The 24,449-nt window shown below is 41.4% G+C and overlaps 1 protein-coding gene across 1 annotated transcript in view; it reads left to right on the forward strand.

Moving 5' to 3' along the window:
- Positions 1-7,090: 7,090 nt before the first annotated feature.
- Positions 7,091-24,449, forward strand: part of Igf2bp3 (insulin like growth factor 2 mRNA binding protein 3) — a 139,194-nt gene continuing 121,835 nt past the window's right edge. The window contains exons 1-2 of the mRNA XM_005319105.4: positions 7,091-7,817; positions 9,173-9,233. Coding sequence (XP_005319162.1) covers positions 7,643-7,817; positions 9,173-9,233 — 236 coding nt within the window. The 5' untranslated portion in view covers positions 7,091-7,642. The remainder of the gene's footprint in view (positions 7,818-9,172; positions 9,234-24,449) is intronic.

The following is a 24,449-nucleotide window of genomic DNA, read 5'->3' on the forward strand; positions in this document are numbered from 1 at the left end:
TTTTTATGAACCGGATTTTTAATAAACAGATTAAACACTTATAAAAGAGGAACCAGTTATTTTAGCCTAATGGAGGATATTCAATAGTAATATATTTTATATTGGTTTACAGAAGATCATGCATATCTTAAAAAGTCATAACTCATATTTTAAAAGAGTAAGATTTAGTTACTTCTATTTTCCCCAAACAATTATTTTCCATGTCTTAGAAAGTGCTAGGGAAAACATTTCAGATTAAAAATAAGATATAAACAAGTTTGCCCTTCAAAGAAAAAGTAATTTTAGAACTAGAAAAATTGCTTTAATGATAAACACTGGACACCCAAGAAACAAAAATAAATAATTAAAATACATACAACAATTTCAATTATGGGCAAAGCTCATTTAAAATAAAATGTTACCTTTAGGAAGTCAGTAGTATTATTAATTTAAAAATCAATGAAAATTTAAGACAGTTGATTGAGAAAAAGCAATGAAAAATACTACCAACTTCCATGTTTTTCAGCAATCTACTATAAAAATAAAGTAAATATTTTAAGAGAAGTGTGTCAAAAGGAAAAATTTTTTAGTGCTAATTTTCATAAGGATTTCAGATTAGGTTTTGTCTTTTTCTGCTACATCTTATGTTCCTGTATTCTTTATGAACTTGACATTTTTGAAATAAAACAAAATACCCACCCCCTCACTTAGCTTGCTGCTGCTTTTTCAAACTTGGATCATCAGGCTAGAGAGGCTCAAGATCAAAATGTAAAGTCAATGAATTTTAATGAATCAAAGTGGAAATGGTAATGATCTACCACTACTCTTGAAAGAAAGGAATTTAAAAGTTCTGCTTATTAAATCTAAAAAATAAATTTACATTTATAGACAGCATGAGGAATTCACCAGTTTGCCTCAAAGATCATCTAGAAGCATATACTTTGTGTGTGTGTGTGTGTGTGTTTGTAATAAAGTTTGTTGTTTCATTTGAAGAACTTTAATTTCTACATTTTCTGTAATGGAATTCTGGAATAGAAATGGCGAGGAAAACAAAAAAGTGTCCAACTATGAAAATAGTAACCAAAGATGTATCTTTTAATTTTATGTGTTAGAAAATGCTGAAAACTAGCTACAACCTAAGCATGTGTTTAGCTTTTAGATTATTTTAGTGTGGAGAGAGTAGGTTCTTATTGTTCTATCCAGTGGGATTTCATGCTTGGATTACTGTCTCATTTTACTCCATTAGTTAATATATGCTCTCTCTACCCACTTTCTTCCACCCTTAGCAAGGAAACAAGGAGGGTAAATGAGTTGCCAACAACTAACACCTTAAATACCCAACTCTTGCTACCCTCCTCAGTCCCCTCCCTACCTCTTTTGTTTTCTAAGGTTGGTCTGAAAATAATTTCTGTACTCATCAATTACCAAGGAGTTTCTTCATTAAAGTTCTTATTCTCCACCTCCCTAAAAGAATGAGTATTCTACAGTTTTTCACCCAAGTTAAGTAGTATAATACAATATAGAATGGCAATAAAAAGGATCCTCTAAAATTATGTATAAAGTTTACCTGATAGAGAAAACTCCATTCCTGATTTAATAGTAAAAAAATCAATTTCTCTCTTACTGATTAATGTGTAAATCTTTGATTTTAAGAAAAACAGTTGAAAATATTCCAGGTTTTAGGGTTTTGGTTAGTCTAGATTAATTTTGCAATTTAAAGAAATTGCAATTAATGGCAATTTTCTTTACTATAAAAAATTACTTAAGATTCTTCTATTGTATCACTTCAAAGTATAAAAATCCCAACCTAAAATCATTTTACAAATAATCCTGTCCTCGGATTTTAAATTTCTTAGGTGTTAAAGTGTTATAAAATTATTAGTTCTGTAATCATTAGCAATGTATTATATAATCTTTAAAATTTAATCAATTTGTTCAAAATAAACGATTTTTTAATGACTTTGATGTTTCTGAAGAATAATTTTACTTGAAAGCTTCCAAAATCCTATTAACTCCATTGGTGAGATATAGTTGAATTATACAAAATGTAAACAAAATATGTGCAATGATTACTTTTGTTTTAAACAGTTTTTTTGTACTAATCAACTCATTTTTAAAATTTGTTTTTGTAAAACTAGTCAAATAACTTTTAGTATTATGACATGGAAGTGTTACTTTAATCAGTTTTTAGAGACTAGAACTAAATAAAGATAGTTTTTCCAAAAGAGGTTACAGAGGATGACGTAGCTCACTATATCTGAGGATTAACAATATAGAGAAACATTTTTGAACTTAGTGATTTTATCTAAGTTTTTAATGTTTCCCGAGGAATGATTGTTTCATTGGTTTTTGACCAAATCGAGTATGTCAAGACTTGAAAATGAAAAATTATCTGTGAACAAATTAGTAAGTCATATTCCCAACAGGAACATTTCCTTTTCTCCAGATAATGAAAGATTGGTAAAGTCTGTTATGAAATTAGATATACCAAACAAATCTATACTTCCTTCTTTTCTGTTGTGATCAGAGTTCTGATCTCGTTAATTTATTTTTGAAAACACCCATAACAATATTTTAAAATAATAAAAACCTACCCAAAGCATCAGTACCTAGAATGCACCACTGTGGCTATCTACCTTTTAAGTTAACCCAATTAAATATGATTATTTCGTTTGTTTCGTGTTTTTCCAAGCCAAATTCATATGTATTTTTTCTCACCATGTCCATCAAACGTCAGTAAAATTAGAATATTTCAGCTACAGAAATCGTTTATCCTTCAAGGTCGGCCTCAGCTTGACTGCTCTTAGGGCTGCTCTAACGAAAACGTGGTCTCGGCATAGTTGATCTTACCCGGAATTTTTCGTTTGCTTTTTTTGGAGGGGTTGTTTGGTTTTGCTTAAAACAACCCTGCGGACCACAAAGGGGGTTAGAAAGGGAGGGGCAGAATGAGTCGATTTTTCGAGAAGCTCAGGAAAGTTCAGGCATCTGGAAACGTATTTGGTTGTAGTTTTAAACAAACAAACAAACAAAAAAAGGTATAAATTCTAAGTGGTTGGAAACGAAGATGTGTGTGACTCCAGCTGCTGAGCATGGCGCAAACCCAGGACCTCTGGGCGCTGGACGATGGGGGAAGGGAGGGGATTCTGCGGGCACCACGCGGTCAGAGCAAAGGGCGGGCTTCCCACGCGGACGCAAAACTATTTTCCACCCCTCCTAACAGCTACCTCCCTCCTTCTTCTTTGGGGGTTGGAGTTGGGGGCGAGTAGTTAAAGGGCAGGAAAAATGAGCGCAAGAAAAAAGGAACCCGATCCGACCCCTCAATCACAACAAAACCATTGAGGGAGCAAAGGGTTATTTTCGCGCCACAAAAGATGGAAATCCAGGGGCGGCTCGGGGGCCAATGGGTGGAAACCAGCAAACGGTTCGGGAGGAGGCAGCCAACGATGATAGGCTGCCTTCCTCCGCCAATCGGGTGAGAGACCACCCCCGCTAGCCAGGGGCGGTGTCTCTCTCGACGCCGGTTGCTCAACTTGGTCTTGGAGCCCCGCCCCGGGGACGCTTTCGCGCGCCGTCTCGCTGCCCGGCCCCGCCCCAGGCGGAGACACTGGGATGTGCGAGGGCTTCTGGTTCGCTTTCTCCGTGGGTATCGAGCATCTCGAGCCCAGGGGAGCCCTTCGCGTGCCCGGAACTCAGGCCGGAGGTGCGGGAGGGTCACCAGATGTACACTGCCAATCGGAACCCGCGGCTCGCGCCCGGGCGCGGGGAAAGCAAGGATCTCAGGTGGGGCTGCTCCGCGAGGGGAACCATAGAGGCTCCCCCCGGCCCTCACGTCTAGCCTCGCCACGCGGCTCCTCGCGGAGCGACGCAGCCCAAGGCGGAGCCAGAAGCGCGCTGTCCCGCGGCAGGACCAGGGGAGGGCCGTCCAGTGGTGAAGGCCCTGCCAGGCGGCAGGCGATCCACGAAAGACCTTCCCTAGTGTTGAGCTGGGAGGATCCCGCCCTCTTTCTCCGGGCAGAGCCGGAGGAAAATGGAAACAAAACCACCCCATCTCCTGGGCACATTTTTTTTTTTTTTTTTAAATTTTAAACAAAAATAAATGACAGATTCTGGAGCGTGGGCAGAACCAGGTACCGCTAATCAACCCACTAGTTTAAACAGATCAGAGCCCAGTAGAGCGGTTTGAAAGACTAAGAGTGTGTTAAAAATGCCTCCTATGAGGCCCTGGAGACGCGGCGGGCATTGTTGTGCCCACTCGCGTGAAGGTCGCAGGCGGTCGGGAGCGGGGTGGGAGCGACAGGATTGCCCTTTCCCCCCACGCCTGCCCAGCATCTTCCCCACAACCTGTGGATGCGGCTTCGGTAACCGACCTCCTATACGTACCTTTTCTCCTGTAATATTGCACTGACCACAAGAAACATTTTTACTGTCCGTTAGGTCAGCAGATGAGGTGCAACTGTCCAAAGAGTAAGTAGATGAGCGGGAGTCCTTTCTTTGTGGAATTAAAATTAATTAGAAGCCACAACTGTTTCAAATGAACTTGGAGTAGTCCAGATTCAGTTAATTGGTGTGAGATTAATAAAGACAGTAAATTATACCGACTTATATTCGTGCTTAAAAATCCACCGAAGATATTTTTGTACTCAGTTACCCATGATCTTTTTACTCTGCCGTTGAGTATGTATCCTTCAAATGCTTGCAAGATTGTAAGTAGGTTATACCCCTGTCCCTTTTTGATGTCTGAGCTTTTATTGCTCGTGTATGTTTTTAAGTTCCTAGCCAGAGTATCCAGTTTATTACAATAATACACAGATTAAGTTCACAAGAGTCCCAGGAACACATTTCATCAAAACAGCACACATTTGTTTTAAATTCCAGCTGTTAGATTTGTTTGATAGTGACAGATAAGCATGGACTAGTATTTATGAAAAATAAACAATTTTCCTCATGGTTTACAAGTAGTTATTTCCTTTGGTCTTGGTTTTAATAAGAACAAATACAGTCAACTATCCAGAAGCCACCATTCCCATCAACTTTGGAAGCAAGCTGAATATAACAAACCTGTTGTTATGAAAAAAATTAACTAAGAGTTAAATGACCAACAGATTGTAATATTTAAAGTGATCTTTAGAAAAGCAAATACAAATCCAAAACACTTCTCCAAATAATTTTTGATCACATGCAACAGGTACTTAAAAAAATAAATTCATAACTTTATTCACAGAGTACCAAAGAAGTCATAAGCATACATTGTATTTTTCCCTTTTTAGAACCGTCTCTTGAAAAGCACGAAAAGTGAAAAATAGTAGGCTCTCTAAAAAGAGAAATTTCGCCACTGAAATATTTCCATATTGAGCTCATTAATACAGTTCTAAACACTGACACAAAAACACATTTTTCCCATCTCAAAGTTAAAACATCTCACTAAATTAAACTAAATGAAAATATTGTGAAAGTGTGTTTACATTTATAAAGTTGAATTTGCTTGGCAGGAAAGAAAAACCTGTTAGAACAGTGGCATTTAAAATGGATGATCTGACACCTTCCGGTTACTGAACACAAAATTCTAAGTTCCTTTTAAAAGACAAAATATAAAGACCCTTTATATCCTGAAATAATTCCAATGTTTAAAAATAATCTGCTATTCACCTTTTAATTGGAAAACATCCTTTTAAGTGCCACAGTTTTGACAGAGACGCAAACTTTATCAGTTGTCAATTACTAATGTTTCCAATATAAATCACAATTATTTTTCTCTTCACACACTTTTCTATTAAGAATATCAAGTTATGAGTGTTTCTATTTCCATGCAAAATAGAATTTTACATTTGAAAAATTAGCTTTTTATCTTTTTCATGAAATACTTGTTAAAAATATATCACAAGTATCTGATACAAACGAAGGCTTTTGAGTGCAGTACACAACCATTAAACGAAGGTGGGAGATTTCCACAAGAACCTCAGCACTGCCTGTTTCCGTATTCCTGGTGTCCAGTTCACATTTTGTGAAGGCTCCACCGGGCCCAGACCCTCCCCCACTCACCAACCATTGTACTCCTTACATACAGGAAAAATTATGAATGGCTCGCATGGTCAAATGCAGGCAGAAAGAGACTCCAGCAGTTTTTCAAGAGCGAATACCACCTAGGGGAAACGCAGAGCAGTCTTCCTGTTTAAGAGTCCCAAGTTCTCCAACTAAAATTATTTAAATGAAAGTGCTAGCCTACCCAGACCCTCCCCCTCTAAGAAACCACAGGAAGAGAGGGTTTCCCTTTAAGTACCGACTTTTCCCACTTTGACTTTGCTCCTCGGGCTGCCCAAACCCCCGAGGTCCCCATCCCCACAGCAGAAACCTCCGCTCCTGCGCTCCCTTCCCCCACCGGTGGCCAAGCCCGCCCCCGGCCTCATTTATCCCTGAGTCTTTCTGAACCCAGCAGCCAATGGCAAACGCGAAGCCTAGAGCCACCGCGAGCTCAGGCGGAGGAGGTGTCGCCCAGACACCCGCCCAGGACGCCGCGGGCTCCCCTCCCCCACCACCCAGGCCCCCGGCCGCCCCACACCCCGCTGCCCGAGGCCCGAGGAGGGTGCAGAGGGTGCGGCGCGTCTGCCCGCCTCTCCCGCCCCCACCTAACCCACTCCCTGTCTGCGTTTCCGCCAGCCCTCGTAAACGTGCTCGAGTCTTTGCCGGGGTTACACTCCTCCTTGTCATCAAAGCCACCAGGCGAGTTCAAGATTGTGACTGTTCGGTTTTGTTGTTAATCACCTATTTTTAAAAATCGAATGATTAAAACTAGAGGAGCTAGAGCTGAGCAATTGTCAAGTTAGCACCGTTACTCTTTTTCCTTATTTAAAAGGAAAATCAGTATTCTAACCCTTCCTCCCTTCTCGGATCCGCCCTAACCAGATAACCCTTTCTAAACTCGGGTGGTGACAATCAGCTCCCCGCGCGGCACTCCCCTCTGCAGCCCGGCTGCGGCTGCTTTAGCATTTTCCCCTATTCCTCCTCCCCCTCCTCAGGGTCCCTCGCCCAATCTCGATTCCCCTCCCCCTCTTCCTCTCGCTCGCTCTTTTTTTTTTTTTTCCTCCCTTTCCTCGGAAACCCACTCTAATTGAGGCGCTGGGATTCCTCACGTGAGACGTTGATTTGTAGTTTGAACACGTGGCTCATTCAAAAAGCCGGACACTCCGAGCGGATTTTTTCCGCCTCCTGCGCCTTCCTCCCTCCTCCCCGTCTCCCCTCCCTCCTGCCAGTCACCCTTCTGGGTTTTTTATGGGGAGGCGGCGCCTGCCTCTCGTAGTGTGATATTTTCACAGTCCTCTGGCCGATGCCAAAGGGGTTGGGGAGAAGAGACAAAAAGTAGTTTTTTCCCCTCCTCCTCCTCCTTTCTCTCGCTAATCCCGCCTCCTCCTCAGAGTTAGGAAGAGTCGTTGATGCGTTTGGGGTTGTAGCTAGGCTTTTTCTTTTCTTTCTCTTTTTTTTAATACTTGGAAAAACAAGAACCCTCGGATCCGATTTTTCGCTTCTCGTTCTTATGCTTGGTTCTTACTGTGTTTGTGTATTTTAAAGGCGAGAAGACGAGAACAAAACCCTCCGGATCCATCCATCACCGTGGGTGGTTTTAATTTTTCGTTTTTCTCCTTTTTTTCTAAAACGACCACTCTTAACAATGAACAAACTGTATATCGGAAACCTCAGCGAGAACGCCGCCCCTTCGGACCTAGAAAGTATCTTCAAGGACGCTAAAATCCCGGTGTCGGGACCCTTCCTGGTGAAGACGGGCTACGCGTTCGTGGACTGCCCGGACGAGAGCTGGGCCCTCAAGGCCATCGAGGCGCTTTCAGGTGGGCCCCAGCCCGGGCGCCCGTCCGCCCCGGCCCTGCGCCGCCTGCCCTAGCGGGCCGGGCGTCTCCGCGGGGCCCCAGGCCCGGCCCGAGCTTGGAGCGGGGGTGAGGCCCGAGCGCTCACACGCGTAGGGGCACGGGGCTTTCCTCGGCTTCAGCTGCAATTTGGGGTCCGCGACTCGCCCCCCGGGCCACGTTCGCCCGGCGAGGGCAGACGCGCTGTCAAGACCGCCCCGGCGCGGGCTGCAAGGCGCGCTCTCCCACCGCCCCGCCCGGGCCGGGCCCAGCGCGTGCTCCAGGCCCGGGGCCTCCGAGGCCGGGCGCAGACGCGCGCTTGTTTCTTCTTCCTTGGTGTTTTCCTCTGGACGTTATTTACAGCGTCTGCTTCTCTGTCCCCCGGCCCTGGAGAACAGAAAGTGCCCTCGACCCAGTGCCCGTGAGGCCGCGCGGGCTGGTGCCTCGCACAAGCGGCCCAGCGCTCCCTCTCCACCCTGCTGGAGAGGAGCGAATGGGCCGGATTACCGGGTTCCACTTCACCCCGTCGGACAAGCAAGGGGGCAGGTGGGCGGAGGCGGCCGCCTGTCTCCAGAAGGAGAGCCACAGCCACGGTGCTGCGCCTTTAGCCGCTCTCCCGGCCCCAGCATTGGGCGACTGCGGCCTCTGGGGGTGACTGGGTGCGCTCGGCCCCGGGGACAGTGCGTGGTAGGACCGCGGGCTGGCGTGGGACACTCAAAGGAGAGCTGCAGTGGGCACCCTTTGGGAATCCTGTGCCTTTTGGCTTCTTTATAGCTCAGACTTGATGGGGGACGCTTAGCCGCCGGTGGCGCCTGGGTTCAGTTGACTGAGCTATATCTCTGGCTGTACACTCTTTCTCCTCTGCTGTCCCCGACCCCTTCCTGCCACTCCCTGCCCTCTCCACCGCGAAGTGTTCGGGCCTGGGTTTGAACAGAGAGAAGGGCCGGGGCGTCCCCTCCCCCGAGTTTGTCCCGTGGGGAGTGTCCAGGAGATGAGAGTAGTGGCCACCTCCCTTTTGAGGACCTTGGGTTGGGTGACTCTTTGATGTGGGGGGAGAGGCGGTGGCGAGGGGGGAGGGCTAGAATGTTACCCAGATCGTGGGTCCAACACTTGATCTCTTTCCTCAACCATCTGTAAGTTTAAAGCCCACACCCACCTGAGGGGGTCAGCTTCCTATTTAGTGGCCCTGGCTACTCTCTTCAGCCTTGAGCCTCGTCCGGCCGGTGGGGTCCATTCCGGGTGTCAGGAACCATTTGTGCCGTCGCTTAGTCTGTGCAGGTCTTTAGGGTAGGGAGAGCCGCTGAAGCTGACCGACGGTCTCACCTCTTGTATTTCCACAGGTAAAATGGAACTGCACGGGAAACCCATAGAAGTTGAACACTCGGTCCCCAAAAGGCAAAGGTGAGCTTGCTTATTTTGTTCTTACCCAGTTTTGAGGAGGCAAGTCAAAACACAGCTGAAAACAATTTCTTTTTCTTTTATACTTAAGTGACTGCAGTATGGCTTGGCCTTTCTTGTCTTTTCCCTCGGTTTAAGTTTATGGCAAGGCTGTTTGTTGATAATTCTGGGAAGGAATAGAGGGCTTGTCTGTGGCCCCTGCTGCTGGTTTATTGTTACTGGTTATAAAAGTCTGTCAAGGAAGCTCTCACAGCTAATGTTCTTTGCAGAGCAGGTCAAGTTACCAGAGCAGGAAATCAATCTCTAGGATCAGTCTTTGAGAATCTGCCAGATTTAGGAAGCTATGGATGATCCCCATACCTGCAGGTCCAGGATAGGTGAAGGTAGCTGTCCATTTCTTTTGGTGTGGCAGCCCTGCCTTCTCTTTCTTTGGTTGAGACACCATGGTGGGCGCTTCTGAGAGGAAAGGTTTTTTTTTTTTTTAAACCCTGTATGCTGGCTAGTGGGTGTTGGAATATCTGAGTGAACCCAGAAGTGCCTTTCAATCACTCCAGAGTTATGCAGGTTTCTGCAAACACTGCCTTTGTCCATGCTTCCTGGCCCTTTGGTATGATTTCTGCATACAAATAACCACCCAGAGATAGTGAAATCTGGAAGATTTGTGCTATTTCAGCAGTGGGATTTCTCTTCTCCATGAGCATATGTAGTGTGTCACTTTACAAAATATTTGCAGACTCTTTAGCCACTGAAGTGTTTTGAAGAAATGGCTTCTTTCTCTAGTGCAGGCCTGTTCAGGTCTCTGTAATTCTAACTGGAAAGGAACTGGTCCCTCCCAGTGCCTCTGGGGTTGGTCTGTACCCTTCTGGGTTTTGCAAAGTGGGGTTAGGGTTACTGCCTTCTACCTTCCCCCATCCTGTGCCAAACAATAAGCTTGAAGTTAATTCAAACCAGGTCTGCTTGTGTCTCTTAAGTATTGGTGAGTGTGTGTGTGTGTGTGTGTGTGTGTGTGTGTGTGTGTGCTGGAGAGCCTGAGGGGTTAGCTTTGCAGAGATAGGTGGCAGGAAAAAAAAATTCTGCCTGTTTCTAGATTGAACTTTTTTCCCCCAGGCACAGCATTTTCACATATCTTGTTTATAGTGCAGAACTGGTTTGGATTTTTGTAGATTTCTTTCTTTATATGCTTAATTTTCATTAGGATAATTGGAGAGATAGTCAAGTGACCTTATTTAATTATAGTTGGGCATTTTGGTAGGAATCAAGTTATAGTATGGTATACTTCTTTTTTAAGAACCTTCTAAAATAATGGGTACTGAAAAGTATCTAAATTAATCTTAGTTTTACAGGAATTGAAAAATGAAGGGAGAAGTCATATCCCCTCAAAGAAAGTTTAAAGATAAAGTCTATGAGTTGATTACCTTGGGTAAAAAAAACTGTAAGCACATTCTACAAATTCTAATTGGTTTCATGTTTAGTCAATGTGTTTTCATTTTTTTTTTTTTTTTTTGTTCTGGAGATTGAATCCAGGTCCTCAAGCATACTAGGGAAGCACTCTACCACTGAGCTCCTTTCCCAGCCCTTAGTTTTCATCAAATGTTATATTAAAGATAGGCAAATGATTTTATTTGAAGAACTCGCATTTTAGCATTTCAGAGTTTCTAAATGTCTTGAGTTCTACAGTTCATTGACCTGCATGTAATTCACCTTATCCTCTGCTTTTCTTTTCCAATCTGAGGTTAGTTTCTCCACAGTGTAGGGAATTAAATTAGAAACATTGTCTGGTAACAACTGTTTTATTCTTAAAGGCTTTTGCTGCAGCCTAAAAATATGCTTAGTTACTTGTTACTTTATAATAAACACAAGTTCCTCTTTTGGAAAACAGAAAGCAAAATGTTACCAGTAGCAGCAAATATTTATCAGTGGAAAACTTCTTCAGTTTATTAACAATGTAGATTAAATTTTCAAGCTCATTTTTCACTAGCTAAAATGCTTAGGATTTTAAATGATAGTATTTTGCTAGCAAAGTAAACAGGACTGAGTACATTGGAGACTTAAAAACTGATTTGAAAGAACAGCTGAGTACTATAAATCCTTTGCTTCTGCTGAAATGTCTTAAAAGTAGAGCCTTCTTTTTCTGCCTTGGTAAATTTGCTGGAAATCTACATTACAATTTTGCTTTAACTGAACCTTGGAGCTATGATGTAGTTTTCCTTATCTGGATTGTTTCATCTGTGCAGGGTCTGGAAGAGGGCCAAGAAGGCATCCTGGGGACCATGTGCCCAGTACCTATGGCTAGGTTAAGAGGTGGCAATGGTGGGGTTTGATAGCAAGTTGATTGCCTCAGGTCAATCTTGTAAGCCTGCTGGATTTCAGGTGGTGGTGTGTTATTTATTTATTTTTTCTGGACCTTGGTATTGAACCCAGAGGCTCTTAACCACTAAGCCACATCCCCAGCCCTTTTTATGTTTGATTTTTAAGACAGGGTCACGCTTAGTTGCTTAGGGCCTCAATAAGTTGCTGAGGTGGAATTTGAACTTGTGATCCTTCTGCCTCAGTTTCCCAAGCTGCTGGGATTACAGGTATGCACCACAGGGCTTGGCTCCAGATTGTGTTCTTTTTTGTTTGTTTTGTTTTGCTTTTAGTTGTAGATGAACACACAGTATCTTTATTTTTATGTGGTGCTGAAGATCAAACCCAGTGCCTCACACATGCAAGGTAAGTGCTTTACCATTGAGCTACAGCCCCAGCCCCCAAATTGTGCTCTTAATGCTTAGAAGTGGTTTCATTCTATCCCATCATCATGTGAGCATCTGAGACAGCCACACCTCTTTGTGTAGCAGTGACCTTTATACCTGCTGTGCAAGGCATGTTGGGAACCTGGTGCCAGAGAATGCTTATGGCAGCACTCTGAGATGGATGAATGGACTTGCACTGACTAAACAGGGGAGCAGGTCCAGGAGGTGATTGGATGCTTGGCAAACTGGCCTAGCTTTAACTGCTAGCACTGTTGGGTGCGAAAAGGGGTATTGTTGAGTTTGGTTCAGACCATGCTTACTTCCTGATTACCCAAGTCTCGAGGGAATGTGGAAGGAATGTGGCTTTTCTGCATTCAGATATCCTTCAGTTGGGGAAGATTATAGTAGTACCATATAGAGCTTGAGGTCCTCCACATCCAAATACATACCAAATGAAGAGAAGATTACATTGGGTTGCATTTTAGGTTACAAATATAAAAGATGCAGCATAGGAAGTCTTGGTGGTGACTTCAAGGTATACGCTTAAATTTTTTTCCTCTTGGAGGTAAAAGTGAGTGTGGAAATAGTTGTGACTTTGAAAGGTTGTTTTAGGGGCCGGGGATGTGGCTCAAGTGGTAGCACGCTCACCTGGCATGCGTGCAGCCCGGGTTCTATCCTCAGCACCACATACAAAGATGTTGTGTCTGCTGAAAAACTAAAAAATAAATATTAAAATTCTCTCTCTCTCTTCCCCCCTCTCTCCTCTCTCTTAAAAAAAAGTTGTTTTAGCCGAGTTTGGTTGGAAGAGCCACCTCTATCTTGTTGGCATTGTATGTACCCGTATGTGATTATATAAATAGCACTGTCCTTTTTTTGTTATGTTGTGGGCTGTTGGGCATGGGAGAGGGAATGGCAAAGTTGCTGACATGGAGGGAACAGGATGGTGGTTTTTAGTTAAATTTCTGCAACTTTCAATTTCTGAAAAATTTTTAAATTTTTATACCTTTTTTTTTTTTTTTGGTACTGGTGGTTGAACCCAGGGATGCTCTATCTTTGAACTACATCCCCAACTCTTTTTATTTTTTATTTTGAAATAGGGTTTTGCTAAGTTTCTGAGGTTGATCTCAAGCTTCCAATACTCCTTCAGCCTTCTGAGTAGCTGGGATTAGAGATGTGTGCTGCCACACCTGCCTACAGCCTAACTATTTATTTATTTATTTTTTTTAAAGAGTGAGAGAGGAGAGAGAGAGACAGAATTTTTTTAATATTTATTTTCTAGTTCTCGGCGGACACAACATCTTTGTTGGTATGTGGTGCTGAGGATCGAACCCGGGCCGCACGCATGCCAGGCGATCGTGCTACTGCTTGAGCCACATCCCCAGCCCAGCCTAACTATTTTTGATCAAACATTTACAATTTAGCTGTTGGCCTTGATTAGGATTATGTGTAGCAGGAAACACATTTAAATAAAGGAGAGAAAATGGCATAATATTATAGGTAATATATTTTTTTTCCAAGAAGAATCCTTTAAACTCAAATGTTCTTGAAAAAAAATAATAACTTTTATTTGGAATACTTGTTTAACACATAAATTGGATGAGGTTTTTTTTTTTTTTTTTTTTTTTTTTTAAGAGAGAGTGAGAGAGGAATTTTTAATATTTATTTTTTAGTTCTCGGCGGACACAACATCTTTGTTGGTATGTGGTGCTGAGGATCAAACCCGGGCCGCACGCATGCCAGGCGAGTGCGCTACCACTTGAGCCACATCCCCAGCCCTTGGATGAGGTTTTAAATGCATTTTACTTTAAGCCTCCATTTAGAAGCTAGTGTTGCATTTTAATAGTAAATAGTAAAGAATAGGAGGGTGCCATGACCACCAGTGTGCCCATTAGCCATCATGTATAAACCCTCACTGTGGGCCAACTTCAAAGTCTTAGGATATCACAAACTTTTTTTTTTTTTTTTTTTTTTTAAATTTTTGTACCAGGGAATGAACCCTGGGTGTTCAACCACTCAGCCACATCCCCAGCCCCTTTTTATTTTTTATTTTGAGACAGGATCTTGCTGAGTTGCTTAGGGCCTTGTGTGCACCAAGCTGCGTGGCATAGCTAATTTTAATGTAGAACATTTAAGCACAGGTATGCATAACAGTACCCTTCTTTATAGGTATGGTACAGGTGAATCTTGTGTAGCGCCTTTCTCACACATGCTGATACTTGAGGTTTCGATTGTTATGAATTAACAAGCAAAGGTATCTGTGGAGTGCCCATTTTAAGATCAGCAATATGTAACTATAGATGGAGGAATTTTACTTGATTCATTGTTTTCTCAGTGCAGCTTGAAAGATTTTTTTTTTCTTTATTTTTGTACAAGGAATTGAACTGGAGGTCACTCTACTATTGAGGTATATCCCTGACCCTATTTATTTATTTATTTAGAGACAGTGTCTTGCTAAGTTGCTGAGGCTGGCCTCAAACTTGGTATCCTCCCTCCTAAGCTTCCCAAGTCACTGAGATTATACCTACTTTACAAGCCTCCCCCCGCAGATGATCAAACCCACACAGGCTAGACAAGTACTCTCCTACCAACCCACATCCCCAGCCTGAAAGATTTGTTACTTTGGCCTTCATAGAATGTTTAGAAACTAAATGTTAAGTAACTTCTACCATGTGTCCACAGTAAACCAGAGAAAGATATTGTAGAAATGTGATGGGTGCCCCTGGAGCCAGTGGGAATTGAGAATCTTGGCTTCTGTTTTTGGATTTTCTTTTGATTTGTTTGATCACTGACATTCTCTGTTCAGGCCAAATGCTCTTATAATAAGCTATAAGGGGGCATGTTTGTTCTGAGGTTTTGTCACTCTTCTTGAAATAAATGGGTTATCAGCTAAGGCTCAAAAGTATCTTTTGGAATTAGAGATGAGGTTTTCCCTCTAAGGAGCTTGACGTGAATTTTTCTGTAGTATGGTAGCTCAGTTGCTTTTGCTTATGTACCTCATTCAGTCAGCAAGTGGGAAATTATCTTTGCCATGCTTTGAGATCCTTTTATGAGCAGTATCTCTGCAGTTGTGTTGATTTTTAAAGTGAAGCTGTTGAACTACCTTTATCTATTTGAGGTGACTCCATTATAATTGTCCTTAGCTGCATTCAGGCATCAGCTTTTCTAGCAGTAACTAATTTTTGAAAGGTATGAATTATCCATTCAGTAATGCTGGCAGTTGGTTTGGTCTGGGAGGAAGGAGAGGCGGAAAGATGTTTAGTTGTGCTATTCTTAGCTGAGTTTCCTTTATCGACTATCGCCTCTGATTCAGGCTTTCAGAGTCATAAGACAGGAGGTGGCAGTGTGGTAGCAGTGACCAAAGGATAGGACTGGCATTCTTAGACTCTCTGCCCCATAAATCTGTGTTTACAAATTGGCTTCGACTGCCAGGATTTTGCTTAAAGGCTGGTGGCAAGCATATTTTGAGTGCTCCATTAAAATCAAGGGTATAATTTATCATGGTCTGAAGTTGTATTTTGGCAAGTGTTCAGTATTGGTAAATAGTTATAAATATTAACAGAGTGTGTGAATTTTATTGCCCTGAAGGGGAATACATAGTACAGCAATTGTATGTTTTTTTAGAGAATTATTCTGAGACCATTTAACTTGATTAGGAAATGGTTTGAAATTATCACAGAAGTAGTCCAAGAAAAATTCAATGGAAGTATAAGAGGAAAGAGTCCCAAGTTCTTAGAATATTTGGCATTATCGAATAGTTCTATAGGGAGCAGATTCTGTTGTGATCATGGTATTTTAGTTATCTATTACTGCCTAACAAATCCACTCCAATCTTCTTGCGATGCTATGGGTCTATTAGGTCATTGGTTCTGTTCCATGTGATGTCATTTTGGGTCATTTACTAAGGGTGGCAAAAAGATTCTTAGAAAGCTTCACTCATGTAACTGGTCCCATGGGCTTCTTCTTTGATCTTTCTCCACACAGTATCTCATCATTCAGTAGTAGCCTGAATAGCTTTAATAGCACAGTGACCAACTGCCCCAAGTGAAACCGGAAGCTGCTTATTCACTTAAAGATAGATCCCAGCTGGGCCTGGTGGTACATGCCTGTAATCTCAGTGGCTGAGGAAGTTGAGACAGGAGGCTCAAGAGTGTTGCTTCTGTTCCATTCCATTGATAAGACAAGTCACCAAACCAGTCCAGATTTAAGGAGGATGTGTAGCAGAGTATGGTGTTTTGTGCCTGTAATCCCAGGGGCTCAGGAAGTTGAGGCAGGAGGATCATGAGTTCAAAGCTAGCCTCAGCAATTTAGCAAGGGCCTAAGCAACTGGTGAGACCCTGTCTCAAAATAAAATATTAAAAGAGCTGGGGAGGTGGCTCAGTGATTGAACGCCCCTGGGTTCAACCCCTGGCACACAAACAACAAATAAAAAAAACCAAAAAGGAGGATTTGGAAAGAGACTCTATTTCTGGATGGAGGAGTGGCATGTGTGGAGCGAGAGGGAGAAATGGGTGGTTTTTTTTTTTTTTCCCTTCTTTTTTGGGCAGTACTAGGGGTGCTCTACCACTGAGTTACATCCCCAGCCCTTTTTGATTTTTGAGACAGGCTCTCAAGTTGTCCATGCCAGCCTCTGACTTGGCATCCTCCTCCCTCAGCCTCCTGAGTTGCCAGAATTACAGACAGGCATATGCTTCCAGGCACTGCAGTATTGGCCATCATTAGATTATCTTCCACAAATTGGTGAAGTGGCTTCAAAATGCTTGGAACAGGGCTGGGGATATAGCTCAGTGATAGAACACTCACCTAGCATCAGTGAGGCCCTGGGTCCCATCCCCACTGCAAAAACAATCATTGAAAACAAACAAACCTAAAAACCAAACACAATATCTGAAAACTTCATTGGAAATGGGGAGGCAGCCCCCAATGTAATACCTTGGGAAGAAAATATTAGTAATGGAGATAATGAGTAATGGCCATTCTCTGTTCAGAGTGATCTAAGGAACAGCCAACAGGATTTGATGATATTAGTAATGGAGATAATGAGTAGTGGCCATTCTCTGTTCAGAGTGATATAAGGAACAGCCAACAGGATACAAATCCTGTTGGCTGTTCCTTAACAGGATACAAATCCTGTTGGCTGTTCCTTAACAGGATAGAGGAGCAGATTCTTGGGTAGAAATTGGCAATTTTGATGTTGGCATTTGTTTCTAATACTTAACTAGAAATTCAAATGAGAAGTTGGGTAGGTACTTGGCTATATCTTCAGTGGAGCTCAATTGAAGGTAAGAAGCCTAAGTGAAAATTAGGGTCTTCATTAGCTTACTTTTGAAGCCATGAAACCATTAGTCAGGATAGATCACCAAGGGATTGAGCCTAAGGCTCTGAAAGAAAGGAGAGGGCAGTAAAGCAGGTAGACAAAAGGGAACTGTGACCTTCTTCTAGAAGTGAAGGGAGCCTGTGGAGAATGGAGGGCGTGATCAGCTGTGCTGTGGATGTTACCACTTAAGAGTCTGTGGTTTAGATCAATGGTAAGCGAACGGGGTGCTGTTAAATCTCAGCCTTCTGGCTCTGCTGTAAATAGATGGGAATTGTGGATTTTGGAGCTAACTGGAATGTAGTCTTTCCAGAATTCATTTATTAGTATCTTAATTCATTTTCTTAATTTCCAGAGACAGATACAAGCATATTCGATTTATTATTTTTAGAGATGGGAAAAATCTCCTACATTTAATAGATCCTCTTGCTCAGTGGACAAGGCTTGTTTGAAATAGTGGGATATCCCATTGCTGTATGACTATTGACTTGCTCTCTGGAATATTTAGAATTTTTTTGTGACTGAGCTAATTTTCTTTGGACAAGTCATTTTGCTTTATTATTATTTTTTTGGTGTTGTTGTAGATGGACACAACACATTTATTTTATTTTTTAATGTGGTGCTGAGGATCGAACCCAGTGCCTCCCATGTGCAAGGTGAGTGCGCTACCACTGAGCCACACTCCCAGCCCTCTTTTGCTTTTTATTAACATACATTTGGAAAATTCTCTGAAGCTATCTTAGGTTCTAAAATCATAGAGATCAAATTGAGTACTTCTGTTTAGTAGGTTAAATACATATTTTTACAAACAGAGGTTGAAACTATTGGCCAAAACATTTATGGATATCATGGGCTAGTTTAAAATAACTTTGGGCTGGGGCTATGGCTCAGCAATAGCGCACTTGCCCGGCATGTGTGAGACACTGGGTTTGATTCTCAGCACCACATATAAATCAATAAATAAATGTCTATAAACAAGTTAAAAACTATTTTAAAAAAGAACTTTAAACACTTTAAAAAAAATTTGGAATGCCAGTATGTATTAAGCATTCCTTTCATTTCATTCATAAAACTTTTGCTATAAGAAATATCTTTTGGGGGCTAGGGTTGTAGCTCAGTGGTAGAGCACTTGCCTAGTATGTATGAGGCATTGGGTTCAATTACCAGTATTGCATACAAATAAATAAATGGTCCATCAACAACTAAAAAAATAAAAAATATAGGGCTGGGGTTGTGGCTCAGTGGCAGGGCTTTGCTTCACATGTGTGAGGCACTGGGTTCAATTCTCAGCACCACATATAAATAAATGAATAAAATAAAGGTCCATCAACAACTAAAAAATGTTTAAAAAAAATAAAAAAGAAATATCTTTTGGAAGTACCCAAATTCCCTCAGTTTTACATATTTTAAAATCTGGTTCTTTGTAAAAGTGCATGCTTTTGAAATGATTTCTGTCTTTAATGGTCACAGTAGTTGCCAAACTAGGTGGTATGTTAGATCAATTGATTTTGAGACAGAAAACTAGGCCTAACTACCTCCTTTCAAGATATTTTTTTCTTTGTCTATGCAAGTCCTTTGATCCATAAAGTACTATGGAATGTGTTAAATACCTGCTATTTTCAGAAAGGAAAAACTAATAAAAATGAGATACACAATATATTCTTTAGTGGTATTAGTTACTTTACCAAAGCCGTCTCCATAAAGCCCTGGGAGAGGTGACCTACCTGAAGCCCTGCCTGTCATCAGTGGAACCATTTTCTCAGCCCTGCAACTCTGCCCTGCCTGCCTTCATTCCTTCTATTTAAGTTGTCCAAATCCTTAAGTAGCTTACACAGGAGCCCGATCCTGTTTGCAGTGGCAAGTCAGAGCAGAAATATCCTGTTTCCTTGCCTTCTCTGAAGTATAGAAATCTTGTTTGTCTTCTTTGAAATGTAGGTTTGTTGTCTTCCTTCAGGAAAAAAGACAGTAGAGGTAGTCTAGAACTGGGGATTTATAGAATAAAAACATTGACATCCTGTTTTAGGACAGGAAATGGGACTTCTTTTGGCTTTAATTTATTTTCTTAGCAGCTTCATCTTACTATAAGTAAACTTCAGAGAAGTATGAGAAGGGCCTAAGGAGATGTGAGAGTAGGACAGGGACCACAGAGAGGGAGATGCAATGGCTTTGGTGTTTGTGACTCATTGGGATGAGTCTTTAAGATTGCAAAAGAGGTAAAGGTGTGTGGAGTGGAGTCCATGGTGTCTGTTTGTCCCATTTTGTTTTCAAGTCTGGTAGGACCCTGTTTGCAGAAGGAAGTGTCTTTGACTCAGATTATTGTTGCTGATTGGTAGAGTAGAAGGGAGAATATGTGCTGAAACCTCTTGGTGAGGAGCCTTGCTGCTTTCCTTATGTATCCTTTTTGGACTGAAGGGTACAGTTTGAAAGATGTAGGATATGAGGTCTTAGATCTGGGTTTAAGTTGTACCTCCATTTAATAAATGCAAGGTAGTGTTTAAGGATGAGGAAATTGAGGTCCAAGAAGGTTATAGAAGTGATGCTTCATAGGATCTGGTAGGATTATTATGTGAAACATTAATACAGTACAACCCAATAGTCAACAATGGCAGTTGCTGAATTATTTCCCTTACATTCAGATGTGAAAGTTGGATTAATATGGATTTGGTGGTGAAAACAGAAATATGGAAGATCTTTGTTCTGTTTTGCAACATAGACTCATTTAAGTAGAAATTTGTGGAGCCTGGCGTGGTGGCACACATCTGTAATCCTAGGGTTTGGGGAGATTGAGGCAGGATCCCAAGTTCAAGGTCAGCCTCAGCAACTTGGCAAGACCCTGTCTCAAAATGGATTGGCAGTGGAGCTCAGGTAGAGCGCCCCTGGGTTCAATTCCCAGTAAACCACCCCCAACACACACAGGATGAAATTTGTGAATGGTGTTTTTGTTTACAGTGAGCATGTATTACTTTTTCTTATTGTATAACCTAGATATAATATTGTATAAATATTGAGTACATTGGTGATTTTTACATATGTGTGCTTTCAAATAAATTAAAAATACAAAGTAAAATGTGAAAAGTACTTGTTTTTCAAATCTCTCCATGTGCTTCCCAGGCCTTATCACTGGTTACTTCATATGTTGGTTTCCAGAAATTCTTCTATGCATTATGCATGTAGTCACAAACTTTTTTTTTTTTTTGGGAGGGGGGATGGAGGATGTGGTACTAGGGATTGAACCAGGATTGAACCCAGAGGTGCTTTACCATTGAGCTACATCCCCTGCCCTTTTTAACTTTTATTTATTTATTTGAGTGTTTGTTTATTTATTTAGTTTTGGGTACTGGGGATTGAACTCAGGGGCACTCAATCACTGAGCTGTATTTCAGTCCCTTTTTGTATTTTGTTTAGAGAGGGTCTCATTGAGTTGCTTAGTACCTCGCTTTTTTGCTGAGGCTGGCTTTGAACTCATAATCCTCCTGCCTCAGCCTCCCAAGCTGCTGGGATTACAGGCATGCACTATTGTCCCCGGCTCCTTGCATGTTTTTAAAATTTTGAGACAGGATCATAAGTTATTGTGGTTAGCCTTGAACAAACATATTGTTAATAATCATATTGTTAATAATATGATTCTTTAAAATTTAGTAATTTTATAACTATTATATCTCAGAATCTTCAGAGTTTGGCAGTTCTCTGTCCTTCATTCAATAACTGCATTTGTTCAGCATGGGTGTACAGTAATTTAATTGTTCTTTTCATAATAACTCCTGTCAAGCATGCTTCCATGTGTATCATTGAACTCCTTTTAGGAATTTTTTTTCCTGTGGTAATAGGGATTGTACACACGGCTTTGCATGTACTTTATTCTTAGCCCACTAATTTTGGCAATTTCTTGAACTGGGGATTGTTTTTTGCCAAAAGATAAGAACATTTAAATTTAAAAGTGCTCCCCCCCCAAAAATAAATTTCTTATGTTGATGTGGTTGTTTATAATTTGACAACAAAGAAAGCTTCTTACAATGAAGTGTGCAGGGAGAGTTTCAGGACTATCTTTTTAAGCACGGAGGCTTCTAGGGTTCTAGGAACAGCATTACCCTGTTACTTAGAATGTTATGCTGACTTGAGACTGTCCCATTTTAGTTGTGCCCTCTGTATGTTAACATGAAATAAAAACTGCTGGGCACAGTGATGTGTGCTTATACTGACAGCAATTCATGAGTTTGAAGTAGGAGGATTCCAAGATGAAGACCAGCCTGGGCAACTTACACCCTGTCTCAAAATAAAAAATCAGAAAAGGAACTAGGGATGTGATAGAGGACCTGTGTTCAATCCCCAGTTCTGGGGGTGGGGGAAAAATCAGCCAGTTTTGCATTTACCCACATTTTCTTTGAGTTAAATGTGGGTGTAATTTTAAATTTCTATATTTGTTATGCGCCAGTTTACCTATTTCTGCATTTTTTTCTAAATTTCAGAAATGAATTTATTACTTATGGCCTAAGCAGATAGAAGATGTGTGCTCATAGTTTATTTCATTCTAGGTTCAGGGGCTAGAAAGAACAAGATCCTGCCCTGAAGAAAAGTAGAGTACAGTTGCTTTCACTTTGTTCTGGCTGAATGCCTGGATGATGTTATTTTTATGTTCAATAGTAGCAGTGGCTTGCTGTGATAGTGTTCCTAAAGGAAGGTTAAAATCTTTGCAAGTACCAAAAAAAAAAAAAAAAAAAAAGTTTTAACTATGTCATAGCGTCTACGGGTATGCCCCAGAAACACAGAAGGGGCATTAGGCTTATCCTGGGTGTTGATACAGATAACTTGATATAGATTCAGAGAAGGAAGTGAAGTCAAGCAGAGGCTAACCCACCAGTGAGAGTGGGAGAGGTAGAGGGGACAATAGGAGCCAAGGCATGTGAGTGTGAAACATCTTAGTGTGGGGGAACTACAAGCTGTTTGGGATTAAAGAGGCACAAGTGTGAGGCAGGAGGATCTTGAGGCTGAGCCTAGAAGGGGTTGCTAGCGGAGCCTGTATACTTAGTAGGGTGACTTTGCTATTCTCATGTGTTTAACTTAGGGGCTCTATCAGTTTAGTAAATGACATCTAGCAGATGGGTATTTGGGATTATTGTGGACGACTTGCCTGGGTTAATTTTTGGCTCTGTTCACCAGAGAGCCTATCAAACTGCTTTCTCCTCAGAGTTCCTTGGGAATGACTCTGCCACAAAGCAGTTCAGAGCTGCTCTTATAGGGGTACCCTCTCATAAAGTAAGTGGAGTAAATTATGATAGTCAATTTGTAATAAGGTTGACTGAACTCATGTTAAGATTAATGATGGCAAGACAACCATCCATAGTGATGATTAAAGCTCCTGTAATTGTTGTTGTTTTAAGTTACTGGGGATTGAACCCAGGGCATGTTACTAGGGCTACATTCCTAGTCTTTTCTTATTTTTTATGTTGAGACAGGGTCTTGCTCAGTTGCTGAGGCTGGCTTTGAACTAGTGTTCCTCATGACTCAGGAGGCAGAGTATAGGCATGTGCCATGGTGCCCGTCTATTATTTGATTTTTTTATTAAAGGCATCCCAAATGATATGATGGACCTTTAGAGAAAAAAGTGACACTTTTATATGTTTATATACTATTAACTGAGTGAAGTTAGGGACAGCAACATAAAGCACAGTGGTAGGTAGGGCCGGTGGTATCTTGCTTGGATCTGCACAGACCTCTGTTGGAGTCACTGCTTAGGCAAACTGACTAAACTTTCAGTTTTGTTTTCTTTTTAATTTGTAAATGGGGGTAATAAAACTTATTGTTGGCAATTAAATGATAATATCTGTCAAGGACTTCTTGGATTATCTGACAAGTAGTATTATCTCAGTAATGTATGTGTGCATTTACAATTTAGCATGGAGGATAAAGGATAGATTTTGATTCCTGCATAATCCCTTGATTTGTCTCTTATGTACAGATATATAGAAACATTTTATATTTCTTTGTAGAATATGGATTATGCACTGAATAAGTTAAGAATTTGTATTTCATATATACAATACATACATAGGTCTTTGATTCCTAAAATGTGTTTAGTTGTGAAATAGTCTTTTTTGTTGGGGGTACTGAGGGTTGAATTCAGGGACACTCAACCCCTGAGCCACATCCCCAGCCCTATTTTGTATTTTATCTAGAGACAGGGTCTCACTGAGTTGCTTAGTGCCTCACTTTTGCTGAGGCAGGCTTTGAACTCACAATCCTCCTGTCTCAGCCTCCTAAATCACCGGGTTTACAGGCGTTCACCACTGCATGAAATAGCTTTTTAAAAGAGATCAAACTTAAAGGAAATAATAGATTACGAGGTTAAAAAAAAAAAAAAAACTCCTACTAATTTCAAAGAGGTAGACACAGTGCAAAAATTGACAAAGGACAAGAAGTAGTTCAGAGGGGAATATATGAAAAGCCAGAAAAAAGATACCCAGTCTTAGTAGTTATTAGGGAGATGCCAGTTATAATGGCATTTTTTTTTCCTATCAGTTTAGGAGAAACGAGTAAGATGAATACTGTCTGGTGTTGGCAAGAAAGTGGAGTAATGGACATTCATACAGATAGAACAAGTCGGCAAAGTGTCTTTGCGTGCATGCCGTTTGGCATTACAGGTCGAGTGTCCCTTATCTGAAATGCTTGGGGCAAGAAGTGTTTCAGGTGGTTGTTGTTGATTTTGGAATATCTGCATAGACCTTGTTGAGTATCTTTAATCTGAATATTTGAAATGCTCCAAAATCTCAACCTTCTGTTTTAAACTTTTTATATATATTTTTTAGTTGTAGATGGACACAACACCTTTATTTTTATTTATTTTTATGCAATGTTAAGGATTGGACCCCTGTGTCACGCACATGCTAGGCAAGTGCTCTGCCACTGAGCTGCAGCCCCAACCCCTGCATCCTTCTTGAGTTGCCAGATCAGTATTCAGAGGATTGCATTTTGTATTTCAGATTTTGGGATTAGGGATACTTTGTCAGACTTCAGTGTGAATACCTTTGAAGTATCATGGAAAATAGCCTAGTACTCATGGCTCTATAATGTATAAGTATAGTTTTATTCAGCAATATCATACAAACCCCTTCAAATCATCAAGAACTTGGTAGAGGTTGGGGAATAGCTCAGTGATAGAGTGCTTGCCTAGGCGATGTG

This window comes from Ictidomys tridecemlineatus, chromosome 2 (assembly GCF_052094955.1).
Source record: "Ictidomys tridecemlineatus isolate mIctTri1 chromosome 2, mIctTri1.hap1, whole genome shotgun sequence".
NCBI lineage: Eukaryota > Metazoa > Chordata > Mammalia > Rodentia > Sciuridae > Ictidomys > Ictidomys tridecemlineatus.